The 13,762-nt window shown below is 46.9% G+C and overlaps 1 protein-coding gene across 1 annotated transcript; it reads right to left on the bottom strand.

Annotated features, from left to right (window-relative positions):
* Positions 1 to 4,908: 4,908 nt before the first annotated feature.
* LOC138363248 (myosin heavy chain, clone 203-like) lies at positions 4,909 to 12,788 on the bottom strand. The gene is made up of 2 exons (XM_069322257.1): positions 12,487 to 12,788; positions 4,909 to 5,572 (listed from the first exon to the last, which is right to left on the bottom strand). The coding sequence occupies exons 1-2, from the start codon at positions 12,786 to 12,788 to the stop codon at positions 4,909 to 4,911; spliced, it is 966 nt and encodes a 321-aa protein (XP_069178358.1).
* Positions 12,789 to 13,762: the final 974 nt, after the last annotated feature.

The raw sequence follows: 13,762 nt of genomic DNA, 5'->3' as shown, positions 1-13,762 counted from the left end.
TACGAGGGGTGGGGACGCACACACACGAGCTAGTGAGGTGATTTACAAGAACGTCATTACGACAGTTGGCATCACTTTTTTTACAAGAACTAGACGAGTGGTTCCTGCTGTGAAGGTTGTAAAATATTTTATGGGGTCTAATTAGGACTGATTTGTAGGGTCTGAGCGGCACTCTGGGGTCCTACTCTGAGATTGTACTCTAGGATGACACTCTGGAATGGCACTCTGGGATGACACTCTGGGATGCTGCAGCGTCGCAGGATGTCTTGAGTCTGGGGCGTCACGAGACAGCCTTAACGAATAATGAGAAATTTCCGAAACAGAAAATTAACTTATTATCTCCTGACTATCTGGCCACCTACTCCCCTCCTCTTCCTCGTCCTCCTCTTCCTCGTCCTCTTGCTCCTCTTCCTCGTCCTCCTGCTTCCTCTCTCTCTCTCGTCATATTTCTCCCGCACCTCTTTCTATTTGCACTTCGTTCCTGCTCTTCCTCCTAGCTCTCCTTTTACTCACGTCCATCTCACTCACGCCTTTCTCTTCCTTTCTCTTGCCACTTTACTATTCAGCCACCTTCATTCTCCTTTACTTTCTTCTATTCCTACTCGCTTTCCTCTTGTGTTTAGTTTTCTTCTCCCACTCCTGCTGCTCCTTTTACTCTTTCTCCTCCTCCTTCTCCTGCTGCTGCTGCACCTCATCTCCGCGTATTCCCCTGCTAGCAATCTCGTGTCTATCTTTCCATGTCATTACCTCTGCCTGATTATCTGAGATTGAACCAGCGCCGGAGGTGGCTGCGGTGATAAGGTGGCGGTTATGGTGCGGTTATGACGCGGTTATGGTGCGGTTATGAGGAGGTTATGGTGCGGTGATTATGGTGGCAGTGATGGTGGAAGCAGTGGTGGGGGAGGTTAGAGCTATGGTGTGGTGGCACTGTGGTCCTGCGTCAGTGTTTTGCCACCATTAGCTCCAAGAGTCTCTGTCGCAGACAGGTGACACAGCGATGTCTGGAGCCTCGTTACGTTGCTGGTGAGGTCAGACTATGCAACAAGGCACACAGGGGAGCGCTATACACTTTCCCCTCCAATTAAGTGCTTTTTATCTCTCTTGGGCCACTTTTATATTCACTTCTCTACTCTAAACCAAAGTTCGCATCTCTTTCTCATACAGTCTCAAGTATGTTGCAATGGATTCTAGTCACAACGAACACAAAACAGCTCGCTACCGGTATTTAAAACTAAGCTAACCTTACCTAACCTACTCTAACCCAAACCAGTCTCAGTCTAACTCAAGCCACCCTAACCCAACCGAGCCTAACCCAGCCTTATCTCAGCTAATACACCCTTGGCTAACGATACACACAGTTTTAACAATCAAAAAACGAGATTTGTTCAACGTGTTGTGAAAGATATGACCCCCTACTCCTTTGCTAGAACATCACACGACTTCTGAAATACACTCATGAATTCACGCCGCTTTTTAAATCCTATTTAAGAAATGCCAACATTCACCACCGGCCACAAACTTCATCAAAGAGACGCTTGCCCTCACAAAACAGGCCGGAGAGAAACCTCTGAACGAGAGATTTATCTTGCAAGTTACGATGGTCACACAATCTCCTAAAAAGCAGCCGGCTTTCTTCCCGGTGTGTTGGGCTACAGCCACTCAGGAGACTGTGGTTTTATCCGGCTTCTTCTGCTCTAACTGCTGCACTTGTCCACCTCTGCTGGCTCCTCCACGCTGAGGGGAGTTGTTTTGTTGCTCCGCAGACTCCCTCCTCTCTCCTCCCTCCCCCCCCCCTCACCAAGTCTCCTCTCGTTGTTGTTGTTGGTGTTTTAGATTCAGCTACTCGGAACAAAAATTTGCAAGTAGCACGGGCTATGGTGAGCCCGTAAGGAAGGCTCTTTGGAGCCATTATCTGTATCAATCCCGTCTCGCCTTGGCGAAGTTTGTTATGTCTGCGTGTGAGGCGAGGAGCCTCATTATACCGGTGTGTGAGGCGAGGAGCCAAATTATACCGGTGTGTGAGGCGAGGACTCTCATTATACTGGTGTGTGAGGCGAGGAGCCTCATTATACCGGTGTGTGAGGCGAGGAGCCTCATTATACCGGTGTGTGAGGCGAGGAGCCTCATTATACCGGTGTGTGAGGCGAGGAGCCTCATTATACCGGTGTGTGAGGCGAGGAGCCTCATTATACCGGTGTGTGAGGCGAGGAGCCTCATTATTCCAGTATAATGACAGCCGATTTTAAGCTCCCTGCACTTGGCCTGTGTCAGGCGGTAATTAGAGCCAGCCGTGAGAGAATTATTGTGGCACTAAGCTGTGGATATTCTCAGCTATGGCCACGTGACCTGTGTTAGCCTTCCTGGCTGGGGGTAGAGGCGTGTCATGGGCGGGAGACAGGTGTCACGGTTGGTGGTAGGGGTGTGTCGCAGGGGTGTGTCGCAGGGGTGTGTCGCAGGGGTGTGTCGCAGGGGTGTGTCGCAGGGGTGTGTTGTAGGGGTGTGTCGTAGGGGTGAGTCGTTGGGGTGTGTCGCAGGGGTGTGTTGTAGGGGTGTGTCGCATGGGTGTGTCGTAGGGGTGTGTCGCAGGGGTGTGTCGAAGGGGTGTGTGGCAGGGGTGTGTCGCAGGGGTGTGTTGCAGGGGTGTGTCGTAGGGGTGTGTCGCAGGGGTGTGTCGTAGGGGTGTGTCACAGGGGTGTGTCGTAGGGTGTGTGTCGCAGGGGTGTGTTGCAGGGGTGTGTCGTAGGGATATGTCGCAGGGGTGTGTCGCAGGGGTGTGTCGCAGGGGTGTGTCGCAGGGGGTGTGTCGTAGGGGTGTGTCGCAGGGGTGTCAGGTAGGGGTGTATCGTAGGGGTGTGACGTAGTGCTGTGACGTAGGGGTGTGTCGCAGGGGAATCGCAGGGGTGTGTCGTAGGGGTGTGTCGTAGGGGAGTGTCGCAGGGGTGTGTCGTAGGGGTGTATCACAGGGGTGTGTTGTAGGGGTGTGTCGCAGGGGTGTGTCGTAGGGCTGTGTCTTAGAGATGTGTCGCAAGGATGTGTCGTAGTGCTGCGTCGCAGGGGTGTGTCGTAGGGGAAGCACAGGCGAAGCATGATAAAAACAGCTCTTCATGGGAGGCATAAGAGGCTCTCGCGCCTAAGACAATGTGTTCCGAGTCTCTGGGAGGCTGTGGGCGGCTCACGGTAGGGGATCAAACGCGATTTGGATACTCCCACCAACGACGCCACTACTTACGGCGAGTGCCTGAATATTTCTCAGCTTTACATACACTAAGCCCAGTGTGCTGCTGCAGCAGCAGCAACAGCAGTAACAACAGCAGCAGCAGCAACAGCAGTAACAACAGCAGCAGCAGCAGCAACAGCAGTAACAACAGCAGCAGCAGCAACAGCAGCAGCAGCAACAGCAGTAACAACAGCAGCAGCAGCAACAGCAGGAGCAGCAACAGCAGTAACAACAGTAGCAGCAGCAGCAGCAACAGCAGTAACAACAGCAGCAGCAGCAACAGCAGTAACAACAGCAGCAGCAGCAACAGCAGTAACAACAGCAGCAGCAGCAACAGCAGTAACAACAGCAGCAGCAGCAACAGCAGCAGCAGCAACAGCAGTAACAGCAGCAGCAGCAACAGCAGGAGCAGCAACAGAAGCAGAAGCAGCACCTCAGAACATATACCAGTTACATCCTACACGTGACTAGCCGCAGGTGTGGGTTTAGTGGGTCGCATAATAATTGATTAAGGTATTAAATGGTGACTTCAAACATCACACCTTTCCAGGTGTTGCTTGGCATTGTCTTTTTGCCTTACTGTCGCTCGAAACCTTCCCTCTCATTCGTACACTCAAATCTGTATATAATATATATAGAAGGCATTTGTGGCGTTACAACAGCAGCAGTAACAGCAGCATTAGTAACAGCAGCATTAGTAACAGCAGCTTTAGTAACAGCAGCATTAGTAACAGCAGCAGTAACAGCAGCATTAGTAACAGCAGCAGTAACAGTAGCATTAGTAACAGCAGCAGTAACAGCAGCATTAGTAACAACAGCAGTAACAGCAGCATTAGTAACAGCAGCAGTAGTAACAACAACAGCAGTAACAGCAGCAGTAGTACTAACAACAGCATTAACAGCAGCAGTACTAACAACAACAACAGTAACAGCAGCAGTACTAACAACAACAGCAGTAACAGCAGAAGTATTAACAACAACAGCAGTAACAGCAGCAGTGCTAACAACAACAGCAGTAACAGCAGCAGTGCTAACAACAACAGCAGTAACAGCAGCAGTATTAACAACAACAGCAGTAACAGCAGAAGTGCTAACAACAACAGCAGTAACAGCAGCAGTAGTACTAACAACAGCATTAACAGCAGCAGTACTAACAACAACAACAGTAACAGCAGCAGTACTAACAACAACAGCACTAACAGCAGCAGTACTAACAACAACAGCAGTAACAGCAGCAGTGCTAACAACAACAGCAGTAACAGCAGCAGTATTAACAACAACAGCAGTAACAGCAGAAGTGCTAACAACAACAGCAGTAACAGCAACAGTGCTAACAACAACAGCAGTGCTAACAACAACAGCAGTAACAGCAGCAGTACTAACAACAACAGCAGTAACAGCAGCAGTGCTAACAACAACAGCAGTATTAACAACAACAGCAGTACTAACAACAACAACAGCAGTAACAGCAGCAGTAACAGCAGCAGTACTAACAACAACAGCAGTAACAGCAGCAGTGCTAACAACAACAGCAGTATTAACAACAACAGCAGTAACAGCAGCAGTACTAACAACAACAGCAGCAGTAACAGCAGCAGGACTAACAACAGCAGCAGTAACAGCAGTAACATACATAACAAGATAAGCCCACCTTGGAAAACTAAACCATGGAGCCAGAAGAGTAAATAGCATTAAGCGCGTCCACTGCTGATACACAGGAGGAGAGAACGCCAGTGTGGCGTTACGCGACCATGTCCTAGTAAACATTGACGAGGCGGCCTCTGATGTTCTTCCAGCTCCTTTAAGGAGCAGTCTAGCGGCCTCTGATGTTCTTCCAGCTCCTTTAAGGAGCAGTCTAGCGGCCTCTGATGTTCCTCCAGCTCCTTTAAGGAGCAGTCTAGCGGCCTCTGATGTTCTTCCAGCTCCTTTAAGGAGCAGTCTAGCGGCCTCTGATGTTCTTCCAGCTCCTTTAAGGAGCAGTCTAGCGGCCTCTGATGTTCCTCCAGCTCCTTTAAGGAGCAGTCTAGCGGCCTCTGATGTTCTTCCAGCTCCTTTAAGGAGCAGTCTAGCGGCCTCTGATGTTCTTCCAGCTCCTTTAAGGAGCAGTCTAGCGGTCTCTGATGTTCCTCCAGCTCCTTTAAGGAGCAGTCTAGCGGCCTCTGATGTTCCTCCAGCTCCTTTAAGGAGCAGTCTAGCGGCCTCTGATGTTCCTCCAGCTCCTTTAAGGAGCAGTCTAGCGGCCTCTGATGTTCCTCCAACTCATACAGTCTGGTGGGAAGCCACTGATGAGCATCCGGCTTCTGTGAGTGATTGATGATGTGAAGCCTCCATGGTGAGGGGAACCCTAAGCTGGGCCTAGCATACAAACCATGATCATGTTAACAAGTGTGAGTGAGTTCTTCAAGGGAAAGGAACCTGTCATGTCTCACAAAATATATTTTTTTCTCCATGCGGCTATTGAATGTGTTACAATACGATGTGGTAGCCTTTGTCTTCTCTTCATTGCTGTGCACTTCATTGGGATTAAACTCCAGCAGCCACTTGAAATTAGTTTTTTATTTATTTTTGCTTTGTGTATGTTTTTATGCTGTTTCTCCACTTTTGTGTGTGTTTATTGTTTGTTTACTATTTGTGCCTGAGGGATCGAGCTGTTAGCTCTTGGCCCCTCTCTTTTGTGTGTGTGTGTGTACTCACCGATTTGTGCTTGCGGGGGTTGAGCTCTGGCTCTTTGGTCCCGCCTCTCAACTGTCAATCAACTGGTGTACAGAATCTTGAGCCTACTGGACTCTATCATATCTACACTTGAAACTGTGTATGGAGTCAGCCTCCACCACATCACTGCCTAATGCATTCCACCTGTTAACTACTCTGACACTGAAAAAGTTCTTTCTGACGTCCCTATGGCTCATTTAGGTAATCAGTTTCCACCTGTGTCCCCTTGTTCGCATACCACCAGTGTTGAATAATTTATCCTTGTCTACCCTGTCAATTCCCCTGAGAATTTTGTAGGTAGTGATCATGTCTCCCCTCACTCTTCTGTCTTCCAGTGTCGTAAGGTGCATTTCCCGCAGCCTTTCCTCGTATCTCATGAATCTAAGTTCTGGGACTAGTCTAGTGGCATACCTCTGAACTTTTTCCAGCTTCGTCTTGTGCTTGACAAGGTTCGGGCTCCATGCTGGGGCCGCATACTCCAGGATTGGTCTTACGTATGTGTGTGTGTGTGTGTGTACTCACTTAATCGTGCTTGCGGGGGATGAGCTCTGGCTCTTAGGTCCCACCTCTCAACTGTCAATCAACTGATGTACAGATTCTTGAGCCTACTGAGCTCTATCATATCTACATTTGAAACTGTAAGGAGTCAGCCTCCACCAAATCACTGCCTAATGCATTCCATCTGTTAACTACTCTGACACTGAAAAAGTTCTTTCTAACGTCCTGCGGGCTCACCATAGCCCGTGTTACCTGGAACTTTTTGTTTCAGGTAGCGAATCTTTAACAACAACAACATTTCTAACGTCCCTGTGGCTCATTTGGGTACTCAGTTTCCACCTGTGTCCCCTTGTTCGCGAACCACCAGTGTTAAACAGTTTATCTTTATTTACCCTTTCAATTCCTCTGAAAATTTTGTAGGTAGTGATCATGTCTCCCCTTACTCTTCTGTCTTCTAGTGTCGTGAGGTGCATTTCTCGCAGTCTTTCTTCGTAACTCATGCCTCTTAGTTCTGGGACTAGTGTAGTGGCATGCCTTTCAACTTTTTCAAGCTTAATTGTGCTTGACAAGGTACGGGCTCCATGCTGGGGCCGCATACTCCAGGATTGGTCTTACATATGTGGTATACAAGATTCTGAATGATTCCTTACACAGGTTCCTGAAGGCTGTTCTGATGTTAGCCAGCCTCGCATATGCCGCAGACGTAATTCTTTTTATGTGGGCTTCAGGAGACAGGTTTCTTGTGATATCAATTCCTAGATCTTTCTCTCTTTCCGTTTCATTAAGTACTTCATCTGTTATTCTGTATCTTGTGTCTGGCCTCCTGTTTCCACTGCCTAGTTTCATTACTTTGCATTTACTCGGGTTAAACTTTAGCAGCCATTTGTTGGACCATTCATTCAGTCTGTCTAGGTCATCCTGTAGCCTCCTACTATCATTCTCTGTTTCAATCCTCCTCATAATTTTTGCATCATCAGCAAACATTGAGAAAAACGATTCTATACCCTCTGGGAGATCATTTACATATATCAGAAACAGTATAGGACCAAGGACTGACCCCTGTGGGACTCCACTTGTGACGTCACGCCAACTTGAGACCTCACCCCTCACAGTGACTCGCTGTCTTCTGTTACTTAGGTACTCCCTTATCCAATGAATTACCTACCCTTTCACTCTCACTTCCCTTTCTGTGTGTGTGTGTGTGTGTGTGTGTGTGTGTGTGTGTGTGTGTGTGTGTGTGTGTGTGTGTGTGTGTGTGTGTGTGTGTGTGTGTACTCACCTAATTGTGCTTGCGGGGGTTGAGCTCTGGCTCTTTGGACCCGCCTCTCAACCGTCAATCAACAGGTATACAGGTTCCTGAGCCTATTGGGCTCTATAATATCTACACTTGAAACTGTGTATGGAGTCAGCCTCCACCACATCACTTCCTAATGCATTCCATTTGTAAGCCACTCTGACACTAAAAATGTTCTTTCTAATATCTCTGTGGCTCATTTGGGCACTCAGTTTCCACCTGCGTCCGCTAGTGCGCGTGCCCCTTTGTGTTAAATAGCCTGTCTTTATCTACCCTATTAATTCCCTTGAGAATCTTGAATGTGGAGATCATGTCCCCCCTAACTCTTCTGTATTCCAGCGAAGTGAGGTTTAATTCCCGTAGCCTCTCCTCGTAGCTCATACCTCTCAGCTCGGGTACAAGTATAGTGGCAAACCTTTGAACATTTTCCAGTTTGGTCTTATCCTTGATTAGATATGGACTCCATTCTGGGGCTGCATACTCCAGGATTGGCCTTACATATGTGGTATACAAAGTTCTGAATGATTCCTTACACAAGTTTCTGAATGCCGTTCTTATGTTGGCCAACCTGGCATATGCCGCTGATGTTATCCTCTTGGTATGGGCTGCAGGAGACAGGTCTGGCGTGATGTCAACCCCCAAGTCTTTTTCTCTCTCTGACTCATTAAGAATTTCAACTCCCAGATGATAACTAGTATCTGACCTCCTGCGCCCTACGCCTATCTTCATTACATTACATTTGCTTGGGTTAAAAAGGGCATACTCTGGTTAAATAAAAGTTGTTCAATTTGCTTATAAATTTATTTATGAAATGGTTATAGAAAGGGATGCAACTGGTCCAAGTTTCACCATCACACCTTAAACAGAAAAGGAGAAAAAAATACACAACGTATTATGCAACGAATCTTGAACATTCTCAAATAATCTCAGGGAACACATGTGTCAACTAAAATGTCTACTATGTGCTGTAGAAGCACAAACTCTTGTAATAATTGTAATATGTATGTGCAATATATATATATGTAATTTTTTTTTTTTTTTTTTTTTTTGGCCAATTTTTTTTTCGTTTGTTATCAAGGGATTTGCATGAAACTTGCACACCTTGCTCGATGGATGCCTATCTGCAAGGGTGCCAATTATGAACGAAATCTGTCGAAGTCAAGCTCAGCTACAGGTGGCCGAACTTTGATCTTTATTTTACTCAGGAAAGTAATTTACAACTTGAAAGTACTTCATAGCTTTCATTTATTAATCAATTTACATGCACATTACACCTTATATGTAGAGTTTGTGCTTCTACAGTACATACTAGACATTTTAGTCCAAAGTCCATTTGTTGATTTTATAAAAATTATAAACATCATATATTGCATATTTTTGGAAGGGTAACTTTGAATAATTATATTATTGCACTAAACACTTTTTTGATAAAACTACTCACTGCATTCTTTTTTATGTGCTAATTTTAATATCTGAGTGTTATAGAAAGGATTTTAGTTGACACATGTGTTCCCTGAGATTATTTGAAAATGTTCAAAATTCGTTGCATAATACGTTGTGTATTTGCTTTCTCCTTTTCTGTTTAGGGTGTGATGGTGAAACGTGGACCAGTTGCAGCCCTTTCTATAACCATTTTATAAATAAATTTATAAGCAAATTGAACAACTTTTAATTTAAAAAGATTATGCCCCCTTAAACTCAACTCTAACAACCATTTGTTCGACCATTCCTTCAGCTTGTCTAGGTCTTCTTGAAGCCTCAAGCAGTCATCCTCTGTCTTAATCCTTCTCATAATTTTGGCATCGTCAGCAAACATTGAGGGAAATGAATCTATACCCTCCGGGAGATCATTTACATATATCAGAAAAAGATTGGACCGAGTACAGAGCCCTGTGGGACTCCACTGGTGACTTCACGCCAATCCGAGGTCTCACCCTTCACCGTAACTCTCTGCTTCCTATTGCTTAGGTACTCCCTTATCCACTGGAACACCTTACCAGCTACACCTGCCTGTCTCTCCAGCTTATGTACCAGCCTCTTATGCGGTACTGTGTCAAAAGCTTTCCGACAATCCAAGAAAATGCAGTCCGCCCAGCCTTCTCTTTCTTGCTTAATCTTTGTCACCTGGTCGTAGAATTCTATTAAGCCAGTCAGGCAAGATTTACCCTCCCTGAATCCATGTTGTCGATTTGTCACGAAGTCCCTTCTCTCCAGATGTGTTACTAGGTTTTGTCTCACGATCTTCTCCATCACCTTGCATGGTATACAAGTATAGGACACTGGCCTGTAGTTCAGTGCCTCTTGCCTGTCGTCCTTTTTTATATTGGGACCACATTCGCCGTCTTCCATATTTCTGGTAGGTCTCCCGTCTCCAGTGACTTACTATACACTATGGAGAGTGGCAAGCAAAGTGCCTCTGCACACTCTTTCAGTACTCATGGTGAGACCCCGTCTGGACCAACAGCCTTTCTAACATCCAGATACAGTAGGTGTCTCTTGACCTCCTCACTCGTAATTTCGAACCGTTCTAAGGTCGCCTGATTTGCGCCCCTTTCTCCTAGCACAGTGACCTCACCTTGTTCTATTGTGAAGACCTCCTGGAACCTCTTGTTGAGTTCTTCAGACACCTCTTTGTCATTCTCTGTATACCTGTCCTCGCCTGTTCTAAGTTTCATTACCTGTTCTTTCACTGTTGTTTTCCTCCTGTTGTGACTATGGAGTAGCTTTGGTTCGGTCTTGGCTTTGTTTGCTATATCATTTTCATACCTTTTCTCAGCTGCTCTTCTCACCCTAACATACTCATTCCTGGTTCTCTGGTATCTCTCTCTACTTTCTGGTGTTCTGTTATTCCGGAAGTTCCTCCACGCCCTTTTGTTCAGTCCCTTCGCTTCCATACATGCCCTATTATACCATGGATTCTTCTTTTGCTTCTCGGATTTTTCCCTTTGGGACAGAATGAACCTGTTTACTGCCTCCTGACACTTTCGGGTGACATAGTCCATCATATCTTGTACAGACTTAGCTCTGAGGTCTGTGTCCCAAGGTATTTCCCTTAGGAAACGTCTCATCTGCTCATATTTCCCCTTTCGGTAAGCCAGCCTTTTGTTTCCTAGTTCTATTTTGGGGGAGATAATTCCTAGCTCTACCAGGTACTCAAAGTTTAATACACTGTGGTCACTCATTCCCAAGGGTGCTTCCATCTTAACTTCCCTTATATCCCACTCATTTAGGGTAAAATCAGATCGAGCATGGCTGGTTCATCTCCTCTCATTCTTGTTGGTTCCTTGATGTGCTGGCTTGGAAAGTGTCTTGTTGCCACGTCCAGCAGCTTAGCTCTCCACAATGGAGAGCTAAGGTTCTGGTCCTCCATGCGGATCCCTGTTCTCCCAGTCTATTTTCCCGTGGTTGAAGTCTCCCATGATTAGTAGTCCAGATCCATTCCTGCTGGCAACAGAAGCTGCTCTCTCTATCATGTTAATGGTGGCCATGTTGTTTCTATCATATTCCTGTCTGGGTCTTCTGTCATTTGGTGGTGGATTATATATGACTACGACTATAATTTTTTGTCCTCCAGTTGTTATGGTACCTGCTATGTAGTCACTGAAACCCTTACATTCCTGAACAACCATCTCCTCGTAGTTCCAGCCCTTTCTTACCAGCAGAGCTACACCACCACCGCCTCTTCCTTCTCTCTCTTTCCTCATATCATATTATTCCTGTAGGAACACTGCATTTGTTATGGTTTTCGTTAGCTTTGTTTCTGTGAGTGGTATTATGTCTGGGTTTTCCTCTAGTACCCGTTCTCCAAGCTCATTTGCTATATTTGTAATTCCATCTATATTAGTGTACATTGCCCTGTGGCTCACTTTCTTCTGTCCCTTCTCAAATCGCCTCCTTGGTGAGTGTTCTGCTGTTGGGGAAGCTGTTCCATGGGTGTGAGGAATTGTGAGGTGGATAACAGGGTCTCAGAGGATACTGGGGTGAGGGGTGGGGGATCAAGTGAAGGGGGGGGGGGACAGGGAGGGTATGGGATGAAGGGGGAGAGAGGACTGGAAGGAAAAGGGGGAGAGAGGACTGGAAGGAAAAGGGGTAGGGGGGACATGGCGGGAGGAGGGGAGGGGTAGCAGGGTGGGAATGGGGTGTGGGGGTATGGAGATTTGGCTGAGCATTTGAGTGGGGGCAGGGAGGGTTTGGGGTAGGGGGGTTTTCTATGCAGTGGAGGGTGGTGTGGTTGCCCTCCCCTCTGATGTTACTGGGTAGCTGGTTGTGAGTTTACCCCCCCCCCCCCCTTCACCTCTGGGGATGATGTGTTGGGAGCTGTGAGTTCCTGGGATTCCCCTCTCACCCTGCACCTCTTCCTTGCTTCTGCTGCCATGGTTCTCTCCTCCCTCGTCATGTTCCTCTGGAGGAATACTTTTTTGAATTCTCCCACATGTTGCAGGTTGATTTTCCTCGTTAGAATCAACTCCTTTGTGTTCTCGTTTGCAAACACTATCTTTAATACACGATCTCGGTCTTTGTTGTACCAGCCTAGCCTGAAAACCTTCTCAATTCTATGCTCAGCCCCTTCCATCCCTAGTGCCTTCAGTGTTTCATTTACTGCTGCGTTGTCCTTATCATTCCACTCTGTCGTGTTGGAGCCTTCCTGCTCTTTAATACCCACAGCAACCACTGATCTTTTTCTTTCCAGCAGCTGGCTAGTGAAGCGTGCTGCTTCCTGTGAGGAGGCTGCTTTCATGGCCACCTCCATCATTGTGGACATTACTTCAGAGTTATTTTTTTTAGCATTTCTGCAAATGTTGCTTTTATTGTGGCATTCTCTTCCAGTATATTATTTCCACCTTCCCCCTGGATGATTATCTGAGTCTCAGCATCAACACTGTTCTCTTTGAGGGTTCTAATCTCCTCTTTTGCTGCTGTCAGTTCTCTTTTCAGGTTGCTTATTTCATTCTTCATTTCCTGCATCATTCCCTGCATCTCACTTTTGATATTCCCTACAAACTGGGCGAACATTTCCTTCATTTCATCACCTTGACTTTTCCCTGTTCCCCTATTTTCTCTGGCCATCATGCTTGCCCCTTTTCCTATAATGCTGTGATAGGATTTGTCAGGAGGAGGGCAAGCGGGATGAGAGAGAGAGAGAGAAAGAAAGAGAGAGAGAGAGAGAGAGAGAGAGAGAGAGCGAGAGAGAGAGAGAGAGAGAGAGAGAGAGAGAGAGAGAGAGAGAGAGAGAGAGAGAGAGTGAGAGAGAGAGAGAGAGAGAGAGAGAGAGAGAGAGAGAGAGAGAGAGAGAGAGAGAGAGAGAGAGTGTGTGTGTGTGTGTGTGTGTGTGTGTGTGTGTGTGTGTGTGTGTGTGTGTGTGTGTGTGTGTGTGTGTGTGTGTGTGTGTGTGTCACGGAAACATTGTCGCAGACCCGCCCGTTAGGGCGGGTCTGCAACAATGTTTAGGCATATGTACGCGCATTTGAATAAATATATGTATGTGTACATGTGCGCTCAGGAGAAAAGTTTTACATTAGGATTCAGTACACGATTTTAGGGGATTTGTTTTTATGTCTTGCGACTCGTGGGTGTATTGGAGGGTGTGGGTGGGTGTTGTGGGTTCCCCTCCCCTTCCACAACCAGGACTCTGATCTCCACCACGGCTTTTCAAATTTGGCTCCAATATCTTATCAGTTCAGTCCTTACAGCAAATCTGACCCACATCAACCAAGTCTGGCACTCCTGGCACCCAAATCTGGCCAAAGAGCATCATAAGTCAGGCTCGAATGCTGACTAAATCTGGTCCAACAGCCTTATAAATTCGGCACCTTGTCCCTGGAATCTGTCTCGAGGGATGTGGTGCCGATGGCCAACCTGATATGTGCCCATCGTGCCGCCCAAATCTTACCCCAACCGCCTCATAAATATGGTTCCACATCTCTTAAATCTGGCCTTACTGCCGCTGAAATCAGGCCCCACATCCCTCAAATCTGGCTCCACAACAACCCTAATCTGATCTTGCCAGGGGAGGGAGGGGGGGGGGAGGAGAGGGAGCCCCC

The sequence above is a fragment of the Procambarus clarkii genome, chromosome 10 (genome assembly GCF_040958095.1).
Source record: "Procambarus clarkii isolate CNS0578487 chromosome 10, FALCON_Pclarkii_2.0, whole genome shotgun sequence".
Taxonomy (NCBI): Eukaryota; Metazoa; Arthropoda; class Malacostraca; order Decapoda; family Cambaridae; genus Procambarus; species Procambarus clarkii.
This window is presented reverse-complemented; position numbering and strand designations above follow the sequence as displayed.